We start from the raw sequence: 22,689 nt of genomic DNA, 5'->3' as shown, positions 1-22,689 counted from the left end.
GCCAACTCCTAGCTGATGTTGACAGAGGCACGCAACCAGAAAGTTACATGGGAATCGTGAAGCCACTCGGTCAACGTTCGGCTGACATGCATATATATGGTCAGGCCTACTTGAACACGCAGACCCCCTTAACAACTTTCACCAGCCATGAGGGTTTCCGGGACGCTCCCTAGTGTCCTCGGTCATGTTTTACCAGCTACCACTAAGAGCCAACGGTTGGAGTGAAGTAGTAGGAAATGGCTAGTCCTCGCCGCCATCACGCTACTTCCAAGCGAATATGCTAGCACCACCTTCTGCCCCATTAATTCCCCTCGCACAGTCAGCCACCACATCTGGCCTCCAGACGCTCGTCACCCTGAACCTCCCTTGCCCATCACTACAGCCTTGCGCCGGTAACGACCAGCATCATCACCACCAACAGCAATATGTCCTCGCGGCTCACTTCTTTCCCCAACTCCCTCCACCATCACTGCAACCGGCGCCGCCTGAACCAGGGGTACATAGTACGCCAACCTCTCAAATACGCCACGACTTCCAGTTACCCCCCACACGCTCCCTTGACAACCTCGCCACGCAACAACCCGTCGACCACCGCGCTTGATTTCTCGAACCGTGACCGGACGAGGGTTACGCAGCGGAAACCCCATGCCACCGTGACCCTTGTGAGGAGGGACGTTGGAGGGAGGAGAGGGGGAATAGAACTAGGTGCTCGAGGTTTGGGGGGCTGGTCTGCGCGAACTGCGCTACGCTTTGTTGTGCTGTTTTCTTGTACTATGTTGTGTTCTGAATCCGACTGAGGAGCATGAGAACAGGGTTGGGTGTCGGATGCTTGGCTCGGGATCCCGCCATAGCCCCACAACGGCTGAGAGAACCCCGGAGAAAGCAAAGCGATGGGGTTTTTGATGCATCCCGGTTCTTGGAGTTCGGAGGCCAGAGGCCGGAGGATGACATTCGTTGTAAGCTGTCGGGTATCGGGCATGCTGGGATGTCGGCGCCCGTGTACGGACTACTTTAGGCCTGGGTACTAACTTTAAAAACCATTGCCAGCGCCTTCTCGTCCGTCAGCCCAGGTTCCTCTTTAACCGATGTGCCCCAGCATCCGGCAACATCTTGCGAGATCTTACCCAGGGGGGTAAATCCTGAGCAGCACTAGGACTGCGAATGCAGTGTGTGTGCCTACGGACTGGGCACATCGACCGAAGATGCCACCCTCGACGGCGGCAGCGGCCATTCTAGAAAGGGGGCTTCATCGCGGACGGCGGATTTCCTCCGGCAGACTGCCCGGCAAGCCTGGGCGAACTCGCCGCCGCGCTTGCCGTACCACCGCAGGCCCGACGGCATCCGGCTGGTCGAGCGAATGGGAGCCGACCTGAACATGTTCGTCCGGAAGGGGTAGAGGGAGGACTAGGGAGGATTCAGCAAGGGGGACAACACTCGGATAGCGGTTGGGTGCTGGTTGGGTGGGACGAACATAGGTCAGGAGGAGTAGGGCTGCAGCCAGATGCGCAGCGCATTGGGGGGTGCGTCCCGTTCTGCTCTTTTAAGTGATACCTTTGCATCCGCGAGGAGGCATTGCGAAAGCCGCCATGTTGAGATTGTCCACTTGACGATGGGTGATGGTGGGTGCTGAATCAGCCGGCTCACTCATCTGCCCACCCGTGAGGCTGCGACCTGGCGACCTAGCTGGCCATCTGTGTGACACGTTCTTCCGCCACGTCCATGATGACGTCGAGATATCCTGGGGGGAGAGAGCAGTCTCTCAAGAAGCTCCTCCCAAGGCGCACACAAGAGTGAGATTGATCGGCGCCGCTGCGGTTAGGGCGAGTCATTGGATCCGGCCCGGCTGATGGGGGGCTTGGGTCTGTTGTGTTGTCAGCAAAACGCAGTCAGCAACGCAGTGAGAGATAAAAAAAAAAAATCGAGACACACAGTAAGAGACGTCGAGACTTCTGTTAGCCAGTTAACACCGCCTCGGTATGGAAAGGAGGCCCCCGTACACCGACCGGGCGGGGGAGCGGAGGAGGGCTTGTCTCATACCGGGCCGCTCGCTCCGGCGAGAGCACTTTTGCAGGCCAACAACGAGGTCGGGGGCGGCGCCGTCAAGTGACTGCCATAGCAGCATGGAACTTCATAGGCCCCTGGAGAGCCCGTGAGCAGAGAGCGGATATTTCGCCCTCGCTGCTCGAGGGCCTAGATGGCATGCTGGATAATAATTGGACTGGGCCCGGAACGCCGCGCATCCAGTGACCAAGAGGTAACTGTAGGCTAGACCCCAATTTACCCAAATAGCCCCGTCACCACCAACACTCCCTGCCATTAATATGCACGCTCGCTCTCTATGGACGGAACAGTGACGGATGAAGGCGTCGGCCCCGAATCCTCCCCGCCGCCAGTTACTATGCAGGGCCGCATTCCGTATCGTGGTGCAGAAAATGGGCGAGGAATGCTGCACCATGATAGCAGCAGCCAGCTTCTCCTGCCCGCCAAATACGCGTGGCTTTTAATCCAAAGTACCCGCTCTCCCGTCGTAGGAAGCTGCTTCTCTCGTCGGTCGATTGCAGGTTTCTTGAAACGTTCTTTTGCAGACTTACACAGTACATCTCAGTCGCCAGCGGGGACCTGAGAGTGAATGCGATCGTCGACATCTGCCCGTCCGGCACGGTACATAGACAGCATTGAGAGATCACGGCGCGCGAGACTGCGGGACATCACCAACTCTCCAAACAACACAGCTCCTTTACCTGCCTCGGCGGGGGCAGCATGCTGCGCCGCCCGGCCGGCCGGCGAACAGAACCAGTAACAGGGCAACCATGAAGCTCGGAAGCCTGGTGGCAGCGCTCACGCTCGCGGGCAGCCGCTCGGCGGCCGACTTCACCAACACGTTCGACGGCATCACGAGCGGGTCCAGCGTATCGCTGACCTGGGACGGCGTGCCAGCGCAGCAGTACCCGCTGTGCATCACGGCGCAGGTCATCGTCAAGACCGGTGACGGGTTCAAGGCGAATGCGTATCGGGTGAACCTCACGAGTACGTTGTCGCCAGATGGCGGGGATGAGGCGTACATACCGGCGTACGCGGAATGAACTTGGGAAGGCGTTGTCGCTAACGGCGGCGAGAAACAGCTGATGCTAGCGGCCCGTCGTACGTTTGGGCAGGCGTCCCGTTTCCGCTCCGGCGAGTGCGCAGCGGGATCTACCAGGTCGAGCTGAGGTCGGCGAGCTCGGCCGGCGGCGACACGCCGGTGCTGGCCAAGTCGCCGTACTTCAGCGTCGGGGACCCGGGCATCGCGACGGGATCGTCTCCGGTAAGGCCATCATCGTCCATTGACCAACCAACCATTTGAACACAATTAGCCCGACCGGCTAATAAAGCCAACTGCTGACTAACGTCTTTCGCTCTAGCAACCGACGCTGGCGGATTCCCAGGGCGGCGGCGCGTCGGGGATAAACAAGCCGGTGGCCATCGGGCTCGGCGTGGCCATCGGGGTGCCGTCAATAGCGGCGCTGATAGTGGTCGGCTGGTGCTTCCGGAAACGGCAGCGCAAGGCGGCCCTGGAGAAGAGCCGGCTGAAGAGGAGCGAGTTTGTCATCACCTGACGCTGGTCCAGGGTCAGTCAGGCTTGCTGCTGTGGGGTCAGCTTCGTGTCCCGGCGCCGCAGTGAGAGAGTGAGATGAGTGAGATGAGTGTGGTGGAGCGCGGAAAGCCCAATGGAAAGAGAGAGAAATTGCCCTCCGGATTCGTCGGCTGGTTGTGACTGCTGTGCATGCACACATTACACTTGGTTCAGGGGCTGTGTAATCCATACGTTAGTTACCGCAAAACGAGGTGGTGAAAGAATGCTGCGGGCGGTTGGCACGGTCGGGAAGTTGCCAGTTGAAGAAACGGAAGGCGGGAGACCAGTGAGCGACGCAGTCCGGGGGAAAGAGCGGCCGACTCCTTCTCGTCCAATTTCCGCGGACCCGGCTGCATTTCATGGCCAGCGCTAACTAACGTCTGGAGGAGTCATGCAACTCAATAGCGCCGCGTCGCCGCGTCAGCTCGTCAACAGCAATGCAATGGCATTGCAATGGCGATGCAGACAAACCACAACAATGAAGGCTGTTGTTGTCAGCTGCGGATGTTTTGATCAGCCCAGGGCGGCCTGGCAGCCGTTTCCCTTTCGAGGCTGGGCTGACCGGCCGTTCCAGACTCTCGACCACGTTTTTCTGATGCTCTTTCCGGCAATGATCTGACTTCCTTGCGGCTCACCAGCCCAACAGCCGCCGGTCGCCAGGAAGCCGACGGCTCTGATTCTGGGGTTAACGCTGCATACACTACCAGGTACACTAACTACACTCTGTACGGATACTACAACGCTACGCAGCGACGTGCCGCATCTGCGAAACCGTGCGATCCCATCCTATCCCAGTGATGTGTTGACATTCGTTGATGGACAACCTGGAACCTGGAAAAGCCTGCATAGGTAATCATCCGGTTACCGAGCAAAACCCGACCAATCCGAGCCTTTCTTTCCCCTGGTTGACACTCGTCATGGTGTGGGGCATTTTGTTCGTTCCTGCATCTGGCCCCGCTTCCCTGGATCCGCACTCGCCCTGCGTGCCTGGATCTCGGCTAGCTCGGAGTTATCGCTGCACTGACAGCGCAACCGCTGCAACGACATCCTTCACCTTGGAGGAGGCCGTAGTGTAACTACACGACTCCGTGTAATCCGCCTCGACATGCACCAACGGAGGGAGTCTGAGCCTCCTACACTTCCGGGGCCAGGGCATGGCCGTGGGAGCGCCACTAAAGATGGACTCCCCGGGATGAAGCAAATGAGCTCCTCGTGATGGATTGCAGAGCCCAAGGCTGAGTGGGCATCGATGGTGTGGTGGAGACATGGAGATGTGGCGTGGGCGCCGATGGAGCCCTGGAATCGAGCGCCCGCGGCTCTGCACACGTTCCATGCGTGCTCCTTCTTGCCCCCCGCGGCCAATGAGGGCCCACGGCCTCCCATATCCAATTTTCAAGCGCTCCAGGTGGGCCCCTTGCGCGCCAAGAGTCGAGATGAATCTGGACTGGAAGCTGCTGTTTTGGGTGTCTCGACCCTGGACGCCCTGGACCCGGGTGTGACTATTGGCTCCGAATCCGGGTTCGCCTCGTCTTTGGGTTACGGGGAAGGAAGCGACCTGAGCAAGATGTGGTCGACGGAAGATTCGCCCGGCCTCCGGCGCCTTGCTGGCACCCCCCCTCAAAAGGCCCCTGATGCCACACAACCATGGGCCGGCCTTCCTGTCTTCCTCTTGAGCCTGATGCTTCCCTAGCCAAGTCGTCGACGCTGCCTCTCCAGCGACACCCAGAGCACTTTGTTTTGCTCGTCCACTGACGTATCGCACGTCGAGCCGCTCGTTTTAGCAACCGTCCCACGGTGCTGTCACTCTTTTGTTGCTGTTATACACATTACATACCTGACGATGGCCTCCTCCATCGTCCGGCTGGGCGCCGCGGCTGCCCTAGCCTACGGCTCCGGTGCTGCCGCCCTCCAGTCCTACCAACTCTCGGAGTCATACAACCCCACCAACTTCTTTGACAAGTTCAACTTCTTCGATGGCAAGGACCCCAACAGTGGATTCGTTCAGTACAGAAACAGAACCTACGCCAGCTCCCATGGCCTCATCCAGACGGGGACCAACGACGTGACCATCCGCGTCGATACGACCGGCACCGACCAGAACGGACGCAGCAGCGTCCGGCTGGAGAGTATCAACACGTACAATTCGGGCCTGTTCATCGCCGATTTCACCCACCTGCCCTACGCTCCCTGTGGTGCTTGGCCAGCCTTCTGGATGGTGGGCCCCAACTGGCCCACGGATGGCGAGATCGACATCTACGAGGGCTGGAACCTGGCCCCGACGAACAAGGTTGTGCTGCACACGGATAGCCCGACCATCTCGGGCACGTGCCGGATCCAGCAGGGCGACTTCACTGGCACCCTGGAGTACCCCGACTGCTGGACCAACGACCCGACCCAGCCCAGCAATGCGGGTTGTGCCGTTGAGGAGAAGAACGGCCTGTTCGGGAATGCCGCCGGCGGCGTCTGTGAGTCTCGCTCTGCAAGGCCTCGAAACTGAACGGCGCTAGGAAAACTGACACTGAGTGCTTCGACTTAGACGCTACCGAGTGGCAGGAAGACAGCATCAAGGTCTGGAGCTGGTCTCATAACAGCGTCCCCGCTGATGTCACGAGTGGCAAACCCAACCCGGCGAACTGGGGTAAGCCCACTCTCGCCGCGGGCAGCCAGTGCGATGTCAAGTCGGCATTCCGCGACATGCGCTTGATCCTGAATATCAACTTCTGCGGTGACGCTGCCGGCAACACCTGGCCCGGATCTGCGTGCCAGAAGAGTACCAATGTCCCCGCGTGCTATACCTACGTGCAGTGGAACCCGCACGTCTACAACAGCACGTTCTGGTCCGTCCGGAGCATCAAGGTGTACCAGCTCGGGGAGTCGCAGACCACGACCACCACGACCAGGTCCTCGACTTCGACTACGACGTCGACCAGGTCCTCGACTTCGACTACGACGTCGGCCAGGTCCTCGACTTCGACCACGACGTCGGCCAGGTCCTCGACTTCGACCACGACTACCTCTTTGACTTCGACCACGTCTTCAATTTCGACCACGACCACGTCCTCGACCTCGACCAGCACGTCGACGGCGTCCCCCACCTCCACGTCTACCAGCACCTCGGCCGCTGTGACCTCGGCCATCACTTCAGAGACTGCCACGGCGACTGCCACGGAGACCGCCACGGAGACCGAGAGCGACTGCCCTGATGACAACGCCACCTCCACCACGACCGGTGCTGCCACCACGGAGACTGGGTCGAGCACAAGCACGACGGCTACCGCGACTGCCACTGAGACCGAGAGCGACTGCCCTGACGACAACGCCACCTCCACCACGACCGGTGCTGCCACCACGGAGACTGGGTCAAGCACGACGGCTACCGCGACTGCCACTGAGACCGAGAGCGACTGCCCCGATGACAACGCCACCTCCACCACGACCGGTGCTGCCACCACGGAGACTGGGTCGAGCACGACGGCTACCGCGACCGGGACCGCTGCGCCTTCCAGCTCGGTCCCCGACGTGACCGATATTGTCACTGCTACCGCGACCGCGACCGGAGGCTTCACCACGTCGACCATTTACACCACGATCACGTCGACCATTACGTCGTGCGCGCCGACCGTGACCAACTGCCCCGCGCGCACCGTTACGTCGGTCATCCCCATCGGCACGACCGTCTGCCCCGTGACCGAGGCCAGCTCGGCGCCGGTGACGACGGAGACGGCCACCCTGCCGGAGGGCTGGACCACGTCGACCGTCTACTCCACCATCACGTACACGATCACGTCGTGCGCGGCGTCGGTCACCAACTGCCCGGCCCGCGTGACCACGTCGGTGGTTGCCGTCGGCACCACCGTCTGCCCGATCGCGTCGCTCAGCGCCAGCCCCAGCACCAGCGCCGGCGTCAACCCCAGCGAGGTCGTCAGCACGGTGCGCTCCTTCACCACCGTCTCCAAGACGACGACCGTCGTGCTGCCCCGCCCCAGCGGGTCGGCCGCCGGGTCGTCGTCATCGCCGGTCCTCGTCGCCAGCCCGGCCCCCTCCTCCTCCGCCGGCTCCTCTCCCGCCTCCCCCTCCGTGCCGAGCGTGGTGGTCGGTGGCAACAACGGCACCGCCTCCGTGCCGCCGGTCCAGGTCGTTACCGCCAGCCAGCCGGGCGCCAGCACCAGCCTGTCGCAGCCGGTGACTGCCGGCGGCGGCCGCATGATGGCGGGCAGCGGGCTGATGGCGCTGCTGCTTGGTGCGGCCGCGGCGATGTTGATCTAAGGTGTGTTGCTGTTGCTTGCTTGCGGGGGTGGGTGTAGATGTGGTGGGTTTCGTCGTAACGTAATTGTGGGGAGGTAAACTGTCAATCTTGGTTCTCCTTCCTTTGTTGCTGGATAATAGAAGGCCGGGTGGGATGCGTTTTCCTGTATTTATTTACTCTTTTTAGAGGGAGTTTTGAGTATATTATGCTTGGATCAATCTCATCTTCTGCCCCTGTCGGGGACGCCAGCTTTGGCTTTTTTACATGAGGGCTACATGCATGCATGTACGGATAATCCGGAAGGGTCTGAAGAATGTTGACATGGCGTTGTCCTGCCAGCCCATGTCACCGGGGGTGCTCTGTTCGTTACACTGTGGATTGCCGGAAATGCCCACTGAAGTCCCAAATGTGGTAATCATCTTCCAGGTTGCTGGCTATTGTAGCAGGAGGGCTTCTCAGTCACCTAATCTGCCTTGGTAATGCTGATATTACACATAATATTCCGAAGAGACGATGAATGCTCTTTTCTTCCCATGTCGTCACAACGGAGTTGACCGACAAGCTCGGCAGCTCCGCATGCGCCGATCCGCGCACATGGAAGTGGAGCTGCGAGACGTCTTGGCAGATCACCCGACTTAACTCGTGCCTCGACAACGCCTCATTGGTTACGGACACCTCACTTATCTAGCTTACCGTAACACGCCTTTCTTACCTGGCCCCTCGGAAGGGACGGGCAGCTACATCTCAGGCTCAGCCTCACTCATTTCGCCTTGCTGTTGATGCGCTAGAGCGGACATTTGACGGGCTAATATCCTGCCCACAGGAGCCCGTTTTCCGTTGGCTCTTTTGTTCGACTCGGCATCAGCATTACTTCCGGACTCATCTGTCACCATGCTCGCCCTCCCGGGCCTGCGGGTCGCCCTCCCGAGGGGGTGCTCACGGAGGCTCGCGGTTCTCTGTCGACTGCAAGCCCCTGCGGCACAGTTCAGCACCAGGGCCCCCTCTCTCGTCGCGGCGCAAAGCATATTGTTCCGCCGCCGGCCTTCGATAACCGCAACCCAACCATGGCAAGCCACCACCACGCGCTCCTTCGTGACAACTGACCCCGCCCTACGACCGACCTTCTCCCTACCCGTAACCAGCCGACCCCTCTACGGACGACGACACCTCCGACACCAAAAGCTGCTCCACCAGCTCCGGCCCTTCTCGGTCCACCGCCCCCTCTTCCAGCACCACCAGCAGCAGAACAACGAAAACCGCGACAGCAACTACCGCGCCTACGACGCCGATGACCTGCGCCGGCAAGTCCACCTCGCCCGCCTGCGCGACGCCAAGCCGCTGGTCCACTGGCGCGGGTGGCGCGCGGTGAACACGCCGTCGACGTACACGGTGGTAGCAGTGGCGGTGGCGGCCGCGCTGGCGTACTACTTCGCGCACCTGGAGACGGTACCCGTGTCGGGGCGGACGCGGTTCAACGCGTACGGGGCCGAGGCGGCGCGGCGGGCCGGCGAGGCCGAGCACGCGCGCCTGCTGTGGGAGCTGGAGCAGAAGGGCCTGCGCATCCTGCCCGCGTGGGACCCGCGCGCGGCGCGGGTGCGCCGCGTCATGCGCCGCCTCGTGCCCTTCAGCGGGCTGCGGGACGAGCAGTGGGAGGTGTTTGTTGTTGAGGACGACCGCACCGCCAACGCGGTTGTGCTGCCCGGCGGCAAGGTGTTTGTGTTTAGTGGCATCCTGGGGCTCGCTGGGAACGATAGCGGGCTGGCGACCGTGCTGGGCCACGAGATCGCGCACAACCTGGCGGGGCATCACGAGGAGAGGCTGAGCCAGAATCTGGGCAGCGGGGTGCTGCTGTATAGCCTGGTGATCCTGGCTGGCGCGTTCGGCCTGGCGCCGATCCTGATGCACTACTTCGGCTCGAGCATCTTGAACGTCGCGTTCGGCCTGCCCATGAGCAGGCTGCAGGAGTCGGAGGCGGATTACATCGGGCTGATGATCATGGCCGAGGCGTGCTACGATCCGACCGAGGCGGTGAGGTTCTGGGCGAGGATGGAGAGGGCCATGGGCGAGGACGCGCTGCCCGAGTGGATGGGCACCCATCCGACGGTAAGTGGTTGCGCCGACCTTTTTTTAGTTCTTCTTCCCCTTTGGCGCAACGGTTTTCTGATGGTCTCGCAGAATGCCAACAGGATACGGAAGATCCAGGAGTGGTTGCCCAAGGCCCTGGAGAAGCGCGCGCAGAGCGACTGCAGCTCGACTACGGCGTTTGCGGACCTCTTCAGACAGGCGCTGCGCACCGGGCATATTGTCATTACAGGATAAGGTGGCCGGGAGAGGCGTGTGCATTTAGGGAGCGCGGAGTTAGGGTTGGCGTAGGTTTCGGGATACAGGGCGGGGATACTGCTTGGTTAGCATCTAGCGGCGCGGATGGTACGTGAACTCAAGATCCTCTTTGATTTCCTCTGTGCCATGAATGTACACCATGTTGACTCGGGCCAAGGTTTTGTACATATATATACATGCCATGAGCGGAAACGGTGACGGGCATGTCTCGACTTCGCTGCCAGACTACAGGTCAACCTCCCCCTGACCTTTCCCCTGAGCGCCCCTCCGCAGGCTGCCGCCTCCCAAACGCCGCGGCCAAGGTCCGCCACAGGCCAAACTTCTTCCTCCCTCCGTCATCCCCGCCGGTCGTGGGCCCCACCGCCTCCTGCCTCACCCCCTCCCGCTGCGCCAGCTCCCACCGCTCCCTTGCCGCCCTCTGCACCTCGAGGATCTCCTCCGCGACCGCGCGGAAGATCCCGTCGACGCCTTCCCCGGTCTTGGCCGACACCTCCAGGAAGCGCACGTCGCGGCCGACGCCGGGCATGCGCATCGCCTGCGCGGCGCGCGCGCCTCAGCCCAGCTCACAGCCCGCTCCTCCTGCAGAATGGCCACGGGGTCAGCGTCGGGCCCGCACGCCGGCGCGTCGCACTTGCTGCCGACAAGCACGACGGGGTAGGGGCGGCCTCGGTCGCCGTTGCCGGCACCGGCGCTGCTAGGACCGGCAGTGCCGGCGCCGGCCCGACTTCCCATCCCGAGGAGCCCCCTCGCGCAGAACAGGGACGACGGTGTGGGAGAGGAGAAAGGTGCTGGCGGGGCGAAATACTCGCGCATGAACTCAGCTAGGCCGATCGCCAGCTGGAGCGAGGCCGCGTCGCGCACCGAGTAGACCAGCACGGCGGCCTCGGTGATGCTGAGCGCTAGGGCGAGCTGCGGGTTGCTGAGGAGTTGCTGGGAGGGCATCTCGACGGCGTCGATGATGTAGGATACCTTTTGTGCTTGGGCTGCGGGCTGCGACTGGGGTTTAGCGATGTTGTTGGTCGTAGTAGATGTGGAAGATGGAGGAGGAGACGAGCAAGAGGTCGTCGTAACAGGAGGCACGTCTACCGTGACGGGGTGCCGGCAGCCGCGCTCGAAGGACGGGTCCGGCGGCTGGCCTTCGCCACGGAAAGTATTTTGGGCGAACTGGGCTGGATCAGTACAAAGTTCCACGGGACAGGGGAGCCGGGAGTGGAGCGGAACGAACGAAAGTGGCTTACTCGAGTGAGAATGGCCGTCTTGCCCGTCCCGCGGCCACCGACGACGAGGATGCGGAACTGGCCCGCTGGTCTTTGCTGCTGGTGCTGATCCTGGTGTTGCCTCTTGCCATCCTCTTCTTGTTGGTGTTGTCTTTCCTCGTCATCGGACGACGAGACCGCATCTCGCCACTGGAAAATCGCCTTGAGGTACTTGGCTTCCTCCGCCGTCCAGACCAGCGAGTTGACCATTGTGACTGTGTGTGTTTCGAGAACACATTGACCGGGTGAATCAGTCAGTTGCGCGATCGCTGTCGACTTGCGGGTTTCTTCCCCGGGAACGGCGGCATTCTAGAACAAATGGTAGCATTCTTTGTTTCCGAGCTAGCGAGCTAGCGGAGAAGTCGAGAAGCAATCACAGCAGATGCGGGCATGGCAGCTCTCCTCTCATCGCACCCAGCAGCCGAACCAAGAGGTGGGATGAAACAAAGAGACACGAACAAGCATTAACACGGCGGCTCATGGCAACGCAATAGGACGGGCTGGAGGCTTCTTGCGGCCCGCATTCTGGCAAATATCAACCTCCGACATTCTGCGAGATCAAAGGGGGAGTTGGAGGGTCCTTCGGCGTCCCCGGGTGAGGCGGGGGGTTAGGGCAGACAGAGAAGTGAGAAGGCAGCTGCACGTTCTTATGTGATCTTCAGGAAATCTCCCCCCCAATCTCCAGGCGCTGCCCAGCGAAGGGGCCGGATTGAGCAGACAGGCTAATACGATGCCGCAGTTCTGCGACAGCCGTACCCAGAAGTCGCCGTCAGTCGGCCACGATGTTGAAGATCTGCCACACGCCCATAAGAGTGTCTGATAAAATCTCAGCCATCTGTAGGCACCAATGACTGCAGCTTATGATGTCCTTTGCCTCGTAGTCAACGCTGGCTCGAGTTAAGCACTGCGTCGCCGAGAGCGCGAAGACTTCGATGGGTCACAATGCTGAGGTACACGTAAGAAGAGAGAGGTAGCAAGAATAGCACCGACAATGCCGACAATGCCGACAATGCCGGAATCAAAGGCAGACCCACGAGATCGTCGACATGTAATCTACCAGAAGTGCGGGCTCCCTTCCGAATTGCACAGTGACGGACGCCGTGGAACAGACGCGGACGCAGGAACGGGAAGGATGCCGCCGCGGAAGGGACGACACTGCTGAATGGCAATCGGGGGCCTTCGAGTGGAGCCCACGCTAAAGCCCCACTTAAATGCTCCACTCAGTAGCCCGCTATCACCAGGCTCCCAAACCCCGCATCGGCGCCCCTTGGTGAATGTCCCGGTTGCTGCTGCCATGCTTGCTTTTTGCTACGTCGTTGGAGCTGCCCGGACAGGAGAGCCCGTTATTCGGGTTGAAATACCCATCTCTCCGAAGAGGTGACGGGATCATGTTTTCAGGCCAACCTGACATCGGACAACTCCGTGCTTCGTGTGACCCCAGTGCGCTGCTCAACCGGGGCCAGCCTGGTGTCAACGACACGCCATGCCGCTCCCGCTCCCGCTCGTCCGCCAGCTTGCATTGCTGCGGCTCCATTATACTGCGTACAGCCGCCGGCCCCCTGGCCTCTCGCTTGCATTCGAACTTCTTTTCGACCAGACACTCGGTGCAGCCCTAGGATACCTAGGTACGAGAGGCACTCGGCACCCGTAGTTTGGATGCTTTCAGAGCCGAGAAAAACAGCGAAGCAAGGTTTGTGTGTGGTAGGTAAGCAACTCAAACAGCCCGCGGTAGGCTGTCTCCTGCGCTCAGCGGCCGCCCTCAGTTGGACGGAGGGCTTTCTGTTCAGCCCTGCCGTCGGCTATTCGACCAACCTTCATGGCCCACGCTGTCGTGCCCCTCATCAGCCGCACCTACTAGTGTAGGTACCGAAGACAGGGTCCTCGCGGAGCCGCCCAGTTCAGCTCAGGGCACATGCACCTGCACCTGCACCTCCACCTGCAGGGTGGGCTTTGGTTTGTTTCTCGCCAGCCTCTTGATCTCCTTCCCTTTTCATCCAGCTGCCGCTCAGTTTGAGCCTCTCGCATCTTGCGCTTCACGGCCTGCCTCTCCCTGATCTCGAATCCAAACTCGAGACCATGTATCACAGCAGCTGAGATGGACCACAACCCGCCGCGGCCTCCGCTCCGCTCGGCCACATCCTCGAGCAGCTTCAGCAGGATCTCCACCGTCTCCGACTTTACGGACCTCGACAGCTTCCAAAGTGCCCTGGCAGACTCGCAGCTACAAACGCAGCCTTCGCCCGCCTCGCTTCAAACGTCGGGTGTCCATGTCGGCACTTACTTCAGCCATGAAGGCTATACGTACGCCAGTCCGACCTCGTCCTGGGCCAGCTTCACAGGCCCCTCGCATTTCACTGGCTACTCGCCCGTGGCTTCGACAGACCGGTCACTGCCCTACAGCCCAGGTCGGAGCCATGCCCACAGGCACTATGCGGCCATCCCCGAGGAGGAGGACGGCATCGACCTCGGCCTTATCAGCTCAGCCGCCCCGGTGAGCAGCGGCGGCGAGACCGAGATGTCGGAAGCACGCGCCGCCTCCACTCCCATGTTCGACTTTACCAGCACCTTGGGACCGACCACGCAAGCGGATGAGGCCTTCATCCAGGCACTGCAGCAACAGGAGGCCCAGGGGAGGCTGACGGGCGGTCTGGGCGCCGGCATCAAAACCGACTTGATGCTAACCGAGTCTGCACTGCTGGCCTCGAGCCCCGTGTCGGAACGGCCGCTCAGCCGTACCTTCTCGCGCGTTGGCAGGCCCGTGAGCCGGACAGAGACGGTAAGACGGCTGGGCCAGAGCGCCGCCAACAGGCGCGGCGAGGTGATCGAGGTGGTCATGGAGGACCATGATGCCGGCGCATCTGACGATAAGGTCGACGCGGTCGACGTCAGCCTCGTCTCCGGCCCCGACGCTGGAGACCCTGTCCCGTTCGTCATGCGGCAGACCACGTTCCCAACCAGCAAAGCCACCACTGCCGTGTTCTACCCGCAGCCGAACTGGAAGCCCTTCTCCATGAGGTGGCCGTATTTGCTCTTCCTGATCGTCCTCTCCCTCGGGCTCGGAGCCGGCGTCGAGATGCTGTACAGATGGTCCGCGCAAACCCCGCTGGTCAGCTTCCGGTCGCCCTCCGAGATCCCGGCGGCCCAGTACTTTGCCGTCAAGTTCCTGCCCATGATCATCGCCGTCTCGTACGGTGTGCTGTGGCAGATCACCAACTTCGACGTGATGCGTCTCGAACCCTTCTACCAGTTGTCCAAGGAGGGCGGCGCCCTCGCGGCCGAGTCATTGAACGTCGACTACCTGACGCAGTTCAACCTCTTCCGTCCACTTCGGGCCCTCCACTACAGGCACTACGCCGTGGCCTTGTCGTCCGTCGCCAGCCTGCTCGCCAACACGCTGGTTCCGACCCTCGGCGCAGCCAGCATCATCCTCACGCCGGACCGCGATACGCGTCTCCGGTCCCCGAACATTGAGAAACACATCCTCCTCCACCACGTGTGGTCCCGCCTGCTCACAGCCACCTTCGCCATCATCGCCTTCCTCGGCTGCATCCTCTTCTGCCAGCTGCAGACCCGCCGGTCCGGCCTGCTCGCCGACGTCAAGGGCATCGCTGGGCTGGCCTCGATGGCCACCGTCAGCCACATCCTGATGGACTTCAAAGACACGGATGTCGCGACGCACCAGGATATCCACAACAAGCTCAAAAACCGCCGCTACGTCCTGCGCAACTCGGCCCTCGCCCCGGACGACAGTCGCACCACCAACACCACTAGCACCAACGCCAACCCCACCGCCGCCGACCGCTACACGCGAAACCACCTCTCCGCCAACCCGCAACCGCTCATGCTCCGGCCGCTCGGCGCCCTGCCCTTCCTGGCCGCCCTCGTCGGCTTCACCGCCCTGTTGCCGACCGTGCTCTTCACGCCGGCCACCGCGCTCGCCGACCGCGCCCCCTGGCTGGTCACCGCGCTGGCCGTCGTGCTGAAGCTGTCGTGGGGCGCGCTCGAGACCGACGTGCGCCTGCTCGAGCCGTACGTCATCCTGGCGCGCCGCCACGCCGCGCCGGCCACGCTCGCGCTCGACTACACCACCATGCCGGTCGGCTGGGTCGCCGTCAAGGCCGCCGTCCATCGCCATTGGGTTGTCTTCTGGGTCGGCGTCGGCACGCTGCTCGCCGAGGTGCTGACTGTGCTGGTCACCAGCTTGGTGACCGGGGAGGGGAAGGTGTTTGGCGCGTTGGCCAGTGGGGATGGGGACAACGGCAGCGGTGGTGATAGTCGTAGTGGTGGAGGTTCTAATACTAATGATAATAATAGCAATGGTGGAGGAGGAGGGCAAGGCATGCCGGCGGAGGCCATCAACGCCGGGCAGGAGACGGTGCCGAGCTTCTGGCTGTCGCTGGCGCTGGCGCTGCTCATCCTGCTGTACATGATCGCGACCGCGGGTGCCGTGTTCGCGCGCCGCCGCCGCGTGTTCATGCCGCGCCAGCCCAACACCATCGCCAGCGTGCTCGCCTACATCCACCAGAGCAAGATGCTGTACGACTTCGTCGGCACCTCCAAGTTCAGCGCGGCCGACATGGTCCGCCGCCTCGAGGCGCGCGGCAAGACCTACGGCCTCGGCTGGTTCCGGGGCCGCGACGGCCAGAGCCACTGCGGCGTCGACGAGGAGGAGCTGCTGAGCGAGTACAAGCCGGGCTATGACTATTCGAGGGCCACGAAGCCGTGGGAGGAGGCCGAGGTCAATTGGCTTTGAGGGACAAGTCCTTGCAAAGAGCGTTCGGTGTTATCAGGGGGGGGGCGTATACATGATGTGTTGGCGTTGGGAGCGTCGGCCGGTGCATGGCTGGCGTATGTATAGTAGCTACCGTACTGCATAGCTGTGGGTTCGCTTTGGCTTCGGCGTTTGGACTGGGTCAACGGTGGAGAAGCGGCGGTATGGATGTGTTGTAAAGTTGGTAGCCCAGAACCTGGTATCATATCGACTGCTTGCTATGAACCTGGTGAAGCGTAAGTGACCACCTAATCTTGACAGAGCACGCCACGCCAGATTCAGGTCCTGTCCTCAAAAATCACGCACACTCCTTGGATTGCTAAGATGAGTCTTCAGTCATCAAAGCCGTCCCAGCTTCCTCGCCGGGCCGCTCGGGATATCTCGAAGTTTCGAAGACCAGGCGGGCCGTATATCCCTTAGCGGGGTTGCTGAAGAGCACCAACGGTGAATACGAACTCGCACGGGGCACGGATGACGCGGCGTGCAAATATCTTTAAGGCAGTGGATGGGCGAGTCGCTCTTCGGATTCCTCGTGCAGGTATTGTGCATCGCAGTTCGTGAAATGGGATTGGTGAGTAACGTACGGATAGTCCATTCGGCTCGCTTCTTTGCATTGTCATCTCTCAGAAGACGGGCAGCCAGTACAATAGGGCAGACCGAGGGGACCTGTTGCTTCGGCATGTTTACCTTTACATAGCAGACGTCAACGCATCCACCTGAGCGGTGGACTCGTGTCGCAACTTGAGGATGCCTTGACGGCCGGGATTTTCTCTCTCTCCTCTCTGCCTTCGTCGAGACTTCCCGAACGCGCGACCTCGACAGCAGTGTGTGCTTTTTCCAGACATTTCAAATTCAACCGAACATGCATGACTTAACTGTGCATTGTTGCAAGCATCGTGTTTAAAGAAGTGATCGAGGTTAAATTAGACATCATGCTGCTGCTATGACTGGCCCGGCACTTTGAAACATCAATGCACGCTCACCAAGGTTGTTGTTGCAAGACGAAGAAACGGAACCCCCGGAGCCGAGGTTTCACCTTGTGTTCCTCGACAGCCACCGGGTAAGTTGGGCGGATCGGCGCGGATGTGAGCGGATCTGTGGCACGCGACCCTCCATTTTCTGCAGCAATGAAAGCGCTCTCTCCATGAAAGCAATTGAATGAGATGAACCAACTCCGAGTTGCTGCCGTGGATGGAGTTGGGTGGGTGAACTCGGGAAGCTCGATGTCTCGGTCGCGCCGTCGCAGTCCAAAGCCTCGAGGGGCGTATGTAAGGTAAGGTACATAGCGTTTGGAGACGGGGAAGAAGAATGCGGCCGAAACACAACAAAGAAGCAGCCCAACAAGGGGAGATATGAAGAGCAGCAGCAGCAAAGAAGCAACCTGCGTTGATCCGTGTTGCGTAACTTCGTATGTTGGAACTCCTTCTCCACAATCTCATGTGCCCCAAACCGGGTGGATGGTTTAGAGACGGCGAGTCGCCGTGCTAGTATACCAAGGTGTACCAGTATGTCCAGTCGATGTGCTGAATGCCGCCGAGACTGATGCAAAAATTGTGGAGCCGGAAGGGAACAGGGTCTGGTCGGGGAATTGGCCAAGGTGGCTGTGCAAGTTTCGTTATTGTCCCGTATTTCCATCACGGCTGAAGGAAAACGCGCACTGCCGCGGAACGACAGTTGGAAAGTCGTGGCGGCGGGGCGGCGCTGAGACAAAAAGGAAAGGTTTCCGTTTTTGCATGTTGGGACACGATCGCGGCTGTCGAGAGAACACGCAGTGTTCAAGAATTCAATCCGTCCAACATTACTGTGTAATGTCGTCTTGCAAACAGGTCGCACGTCCGTATGTATCCGTATCGGTGGTTCTGTGACTTGAAGGAGGCGGGGCGGCCCTGCTGCACGGGTCCGGGGGGGTTACCCTCCCCTGACATCCCAGCAGGACCTTTTTCAGGGGAAGTCATCAGGAGGGGCGGGGCGCTGCAGGCAAGACGCAAGACCGCGTCGGCTGCTTTGGACGGTCGGCGCGGTTTCGTCAAGTAGCAAGACCGCCATCGAAGGAGAGCACAAGCACGGAAAAGATAGGAGGTCCTATGATTTCATGGCATGCAGGCCTACTGCAGCTCACATTACACTTCCACAATAGTGTACACAGCAGCTAGTGTAGCAGTCCTTCGCTGCAGATCGTCGCGAAGTTCCACAACTTTGGCGGCAGGTTCCTCGAAGTGGCAGCGTAACACGCGCACATGCCAACTGTTAGTGCAACACGTAGTTTCCCCATGGCTTACGCCGCAGATTGCGCCGCTTTGCTCTAACTCCCTGATCTCATCTCCCGATGTGCATTAGTGTAACGGTAACTGGAGTACTTTGTCTGTAGTGTACCCAGTCGTGTAGGTAAGGTACGTACCTGGCTTGGCGGCCCCATGCAAACCCGCCCTCAGAGGGTCCAATCTGGGTCCCCCGTCTGTCCCTGTTTTCAAGTTGTCGTTCATTACCACACTCAGCGCCTCCGCCCGGTCGCCCAGTCGCCTGTCACCGGACACCACACCACACACCTGCCACACCGGCTGAGGGCGTTCGCTGTCTTTCCTTCTTTCGCTCCTTTGGAACCTTTGTCATTGTTTACGGTCTTCGCCAACACCGGCATTCGCGCTCCACGCACTTGCCAGGGCCGCTTCTTTTTCACCATCGTTTCCGGTTTTCCAGTTTTCCAGCGCAGCTGGGAATTGACGGCTCCTGATTGTTGGCAGACTCCTCTCGCTTTCGTTCTCTTGCCGCAACAACTTGAACCGCCGACCGTCGAAACAGACTGCGACTTCGACTACCCGTGCCCCTCTCAGCGCTCCGCGAGTAGTATCGAATCGGTGCCTCAGCGACCTAATTGAAACCACTTCACGTCGCATATTCCCGCAGCGTGTCGCTTGCTGCTTCTTGAACGACTGGGAACCTCGGATCGACCGAGTGCGAGTGTGACGACGACTGGAACGTCGTTCGGTGGACCGTATCGCTGCCAAATGCAGAAGCAAGCCCAAGCAACGGCTTGAACCGACCGGCAGCATCCCGAGTATTTGACTTGGAGGCATTTGAATTCGGTCTTCTTTAGGTTCGTTCCGGCAAGTCAAGATGCGGTGGTCCCTGTCCCGGCCCCTTGCGGTCGTCGCGTCGCTTGCCGCTTTCGCCTCGCCCACCGCCGCCGAGCCGATCCTCCAGTCCAACTCGTTGAATACCTGCCAAGAGAACTCAGGCTTCTCGGCCAGCTTGTTCAAGGTCGTCTTCACGCCGAACAATCACACGGCCAATGTCGACATCGTCGCTGTTTCCTCGGTCCAGGGCAACGTCGTCTTCGACGTGGAGATCTTCGCCTACGGTTTCCAGATCATCAGGCAGCAGGTCTATCCCTGCAAGACCGATCTCAAGGGTCTGTGCCCCATGACGGCCGGCAAGATCCCGCTCAATTTCAACATCGACGTCGGCGAGAGTGCCGTCAAGCAGATCCCCTCCATCGCCTACACCTTCCCCGATCTCGACGCCAAGGTCAGGGTCTACATCAACATGACCGACGGGGACCGCGCCGGCCAGAGCGTCGCCTGCGTCGAGGCCGACGTCTCCAACGGCAAGACGGTCGATCTGCTCGGCGTCAAGTGGGCTACCGCCATCGTGGCCGGCCTCGCCCTGGTGTCGTCCGCCATCGTGTCCGGCCTGGGCCACCAGAACGCGGCAGCCCACGTCGCCGCGAGTGCGCTCTCGCTCTTTGGCTACTTCCAGGCCCAGGCCATGATCGGCCTCACCGGCGTCCACCTGCCGCCCGTCGTCATGTCCTGGACCCAGGATTTCCAGTGGAGCATGGGCATCATCCGGCTCGGCTTCATGCAGTCCATCTTGACCTGGTATCAGCGCGCCACCGGCGGCACCCCGTCGACCCTCTTTGACTCCCTGACCACCGTCTCGGTGCAAGTCGAGAAGCGCGCCTTGAGCCTGGCGAAGCGCTCCCTCGCCCTCGTGCCCCGGAGCATCGCCGAGCCCGTGACCGCCGTGGTGAAGCGCGAGCTGGCCAGGCGCGCCAACATCCAGACGAGCTCGGGCAGCTACATCGTGTACGGCATCCAGCGGGTGGCCTTCCGCGCCGGCATCGAGTCCACCAACCTGTTCATGACCGGCCTGGTCTTCTTCTGCCTCCTGGTCCTCTTCACCGCCGCTGCCGTGGCCGCCTTCAAGGCCCTCTGCGAGCTGGCCGTCAAGAACAGGTGGATGCCCAACGACCGCTTCCTCGAGTTCCGCAACGGCTGGCACACCGTCCTCAAGGGCATCCTGTTCCGCCTGACCCTGATCGGCTTCCCTCAGATGACCATCCTCTGTCTCTGGGAGTTTACCCAGAAGGACTCGGCTGCCGAGGTCGTCCTGGCCGTCTTCTTCCTGTTCGGCATGACCATCACCCTCGGCTGGGCCGCGTCCAAGGTCATCAGGATCGCCCGCCGCTCCGTCACCATGCACCATAACCCCGCCTACATCTTGTTCTCCGATCCCCAGGCTCTCAACAAGTGGGGCTTCCTGTATGTCCAGTTTCGGGCCTCGGCGTATTACTTCATCGTCCCGGTCCTCGGGTACACCCTGGTCAAGGCCATGTTTGTCGCCTTTGCGCAAAACAACGGCACGGTACAGGCTGTCGCCTTCCTGATTCTGGAGGCCGCCGCCCTGATTGCCGCCAGCGTTCTCCGCCCGTGGATGGACAAGAAGACCAACTCGTTCAACATCGCCATCTGCGCCATGAACTTTGTCAACTCCATCTTCCTCATGATCTTCACCGAGGTCTTCAACCAGCCGCCGCTCGTCACAGGCATCGTCGGGCTTGTGCTCTGGATCGCCAACGCCGTCTTCGCTCTGGTCCTGCTGATCATGCTCATCGTGAGCACCGTCTTCGTCTTCTTCCGCGAGAACCCCGACGGCCGGTACCAGATCATGGCCGACGACAGGACGTCCTTCATGAAGTCGCAGACGCACCTCACCACCACCACCGAGCTGGACGCCCTGGCCGCGACTGCCCGCGGCGACAAGTCTGGCTTCAAGGGCGGCCTGGACCTCGACGACGACGCCGAGTCGATCACGTCCGACTCGCTGCGCCGCCAGACCGAGCACCTCAACGTGCCCTCGGCTGCCGGGTCGGCTGCCGGGTCGATGTCGGGCAGCTACCCGGGCCGGCCGAGAAGCCCCGCGTCTCCGGTCATGCCGCTCTTCCCTGCCGACGGCCCGCGCAGCCCTCCGAGATACACCGACCAGCGGCCGGCGAGTCCGTTTGGCGCCCCAAACCGGCCGGCCAGCCCGTACGGCGCGCCGAGCAACTACGCGCCGAGCAACTATGCGCCGAGCAACTACGCGCCCTCCTTCGTGTCACAAAGCAACGCCAGTTCGACTGGGTTTCGGCAACAGCATAATGCTAGGTAAGCCCGCAAATGCCCTTTTGTGAGAAATTAACCACGCACGACCGAGGCTAACTTTTCGCAGCCCGAGCCCCTGGCAACGCGGTGCTGGCTACGACCATTAGTGGATGCCTTGAGATGCCTGCCACATTTCTCTTTTCAGCTTGCGTCTCAGCATAGTGATGACCACATGGGACTCGGAGTTTTGCCTTTTACACTTCGGTTTCCGGCCATATTTTACCCTGCGGATTGTTGCCCCGTGGAGAAAGGGGGAGGGGGGCGGGGGGAGGGGGGGTAGGTAAAAGATTCCGCGAAAGGCGGTTGTCACCTTCAGCAGCGAATACGCACGCTGCTAACTACCTGCTGCGTGGGAGACACGGGCGGGGAATATCCGATCCCACCACGTTATGTGTTTTCCTTTATCTCTCCTGGAGCATGGAAAACGGCGTCAGGGTGGGAAGACCTGGGTCACGGAACCCAACGAACTGTTTAAGATATCTATCTTTGTTTCTCACACATTTGCCACGCAAGCAGCACACCACCCGGACTGGCGGATTCTCTTCTTTTTTTCCCGTCACCAACACCCGCCCCTCGCTAGCACGTGTATACTCCCATCCCTGGTGACGGGGGAAGGAGGGGGGCAGATTTGCGTTGCACATCCGCCACCTCTTCATGTTGTTTATTTGTTGTATATAGGGAGGGGGTAAATAGGTGTGGGCCGCAGTTGGGCGAGAGGACGACAGATGTTTTTTTTTCTTCTCCGTTTTATACACAGCTGGGCTGGACAGACGGGCTGCTTTGCTGCTTTTTGGCTTGTTGCTTGCTGCTTCCTTGGGGCAGGCAGGGACTGAATTTTTTTTTTTTTTTTCTTCCCCGTCTCTTTTCGTTTGTTTTGGCTGGGTTGGGTTAGGGTTTAGGTTGGCTTGCGGTAGTTAATTCACGGCTTTTTTTTTGAATCTTGGTGTGATGTGTTGTGGCTGGCCGAGGTGGATGTGTCTGTCTGTTGGTTGTTTGCTTGCCTTGCGACGGGGTTTGTAGAGAGTACCTATGTAGTGGTA

At 60.6% G+C, this 22,689-nt stretch overlaps 6 protein-coding genes across 6 annotated transcripts; 5 read left to right on the top strand and 1 right to left on the bottom strand.

The window, feature by feature from the left end:
* Nucleotides 1-2,810: 2,810 nt before the first annotated feature.
* THITE_2039581 (uncharacterized protein) lies at nt 2,811-3,596 on the top strand (the record flags this gene model as incomplete). The annotated part of the gene is made up of 3 exons (XM_003648670.1): nt 2,811-3,027; nt 3,123-3,304; nt 3,402-3,596. 3 exons carry the CDS (start codon nt 2,811-2,813, stop codon nt 3,594-3,596), a joined length of 594 nt encoding a protein of 197 aa, XP_003648718.1.
* A 1,605-nt stretch (nt 3,597-5,201) lies between these two features.
* On the top strand, nt 5,202-7,879 carry THITE_2093593 (glycoside hydrolase family 16 protein; the record flags this gene model as incomplete). The annotated part of the gene is made up of 4 exons (XM_003648669.1): nt 5,202-6,078; nt 6,150-6,469; nt 6,514-6,714; nt 6,785-7,879. The coding sequence occupies exons 1-4, from the start codon at nt 5,454-5,456 to the stop codon at nt 7,877-7,879; spliced, it is 2,241 nt and encodes a 746-aa protein (XP_003648717.1). The 5' UTR covers nt 5,202-5,453.
* Nucleotides 7,880-8,509: 630 nt separating this feature from the next.
* On the top strand, nt 8,510-10,410 carry THITE_2106482 (uncharacterized protein). The gene is made up of 3 exons (XM_003648668.1): nt 8,510-9,962; nt 10,035-10,286; nt 10,357-10,410. The coding sequence occupies exons 1-2, from the start codon at nt 8,751-8,753 to the stop codon at nt 10,176-10,178; spliced, it is 1,356 nt and encodes a 451-aa protein (XP_003648716.1). The 5' UTR covers nt 8,510-8,750; the 3' UTR covers nt 10,179-10,286; nt 10,357-10,410.
* Nucleotides 10,375-12,000, bottom strand: THITE_2106481 (uncharacterized protein). The gene is made up of 2 exons (XM_003648667.1): nt 11,438-12,000; nt 10,375-11,363 (listed from the first exon to the last, which is right to left on the bottom strand). The coding sequence occupies exons 1-2, from the start codon at nt 11,663-11,665 to the stop codon at nt 10,572-10,574; spliced, it is 1,020 nt and encodes a 339-aa protein (XP_003648715.1). The 5' UTR covers nt 11,666-12,000; the 3' UTR covers nt 10,375-10,571.
* Nucleotides 12,001-13,434: 1,434 nt separating this feature from the next.
* Nucleotides 13,435-16,377, top strand: THITE_2106480 (uncharacterized protein). The gene has a single exon (XM_003648666.1). It carries the CDS (start codon nt 13,551-13,553, stop codon nt 16,206-16,208), a length of 2,658 nt encoding a protein of 885 aa, XP_003648714.1. The 5' UTR covers nt 13,435-13,550; the 3' UTR covers nt 16,209-16,377.
* Nucleotides 16,378-19,340: 2,963 nt separating this feature from the next.
* Nucleotides 19,341-21,756, top strand: THITE_2037149 (uncharacterized protein; the record flags this gene model as incomplete). Its single annotated transcript, XM_003648665.1, has 2 exons — nt 19,341-21,535; nt 21,702-21,756. The coding sequence occupies 2 exons, from the start codon at nt 19,341-19,343 to the stop codon at nt 21,754-21,756; spliced, it is 2,250 nt and encodes a 749-aa protein (XP_003648713.1).
* Between the last annotated feature and the right edge of the window lie 933 nt (nt 21,757-22,689).

This window comes from Thermothielavioides terrestris, chromosome 1, assembly GCF_000226115.1.
Source record: "Thermothielavioides terrestris NRRL 8126 chromosome 1, complete sequence".
NCBI lineage: Eukaryota > Fungi > Ascomycota > Sordariomycetes > Sordariales > Chaetomiaceae > Thermothielavioides > Thermothielavioides terrestris.
Note: the sequence above shows the minus strand (reverse complement) of the source record. Positions and strands in the feature narration are given on the sequence as shown.

Excerpts from the sequence above, each read along its gene's own strand:
- THITE_2106482 (XM_003648668.1), top strand. The coding sequence starts at position 8,751 with ATGCTCGCCCTCCCGGGCCTGCGGGTCGCCCTCCCGAGGGGGTGCTCA. Across the intron at positions 9,963-10,034 it reads GGATGGGCACCCATCCGACG|AATGCCAACAGGATACGGAA; the intron begins GTAAGTGGTTGC and ends ATGGTCTCGCAG.
- THITE_2106481 (XM_003648667.1), bottom strand. The coding sequence starts at position 11,665 with ATGGTCAACTCGCTGGTCTGGACGGCGGAGGAAGCCAAGTACCTCAAG. Across the intron at positions 11,364-11,437 it reads AGACGGCCATTCTCACTCGA|TTCGCCCAAAATACTTTCCG; the intron begins GTAAGCCACTTT and ends GATCCAGCCCAG.
- THITE_2106480 (XM_003648666.1), top strand. The coding sequence starts at position 13,551 with ATGGACCACAACCCGCCGCGGCCTCCGCTCCGCTCGGCCACATCCTCG.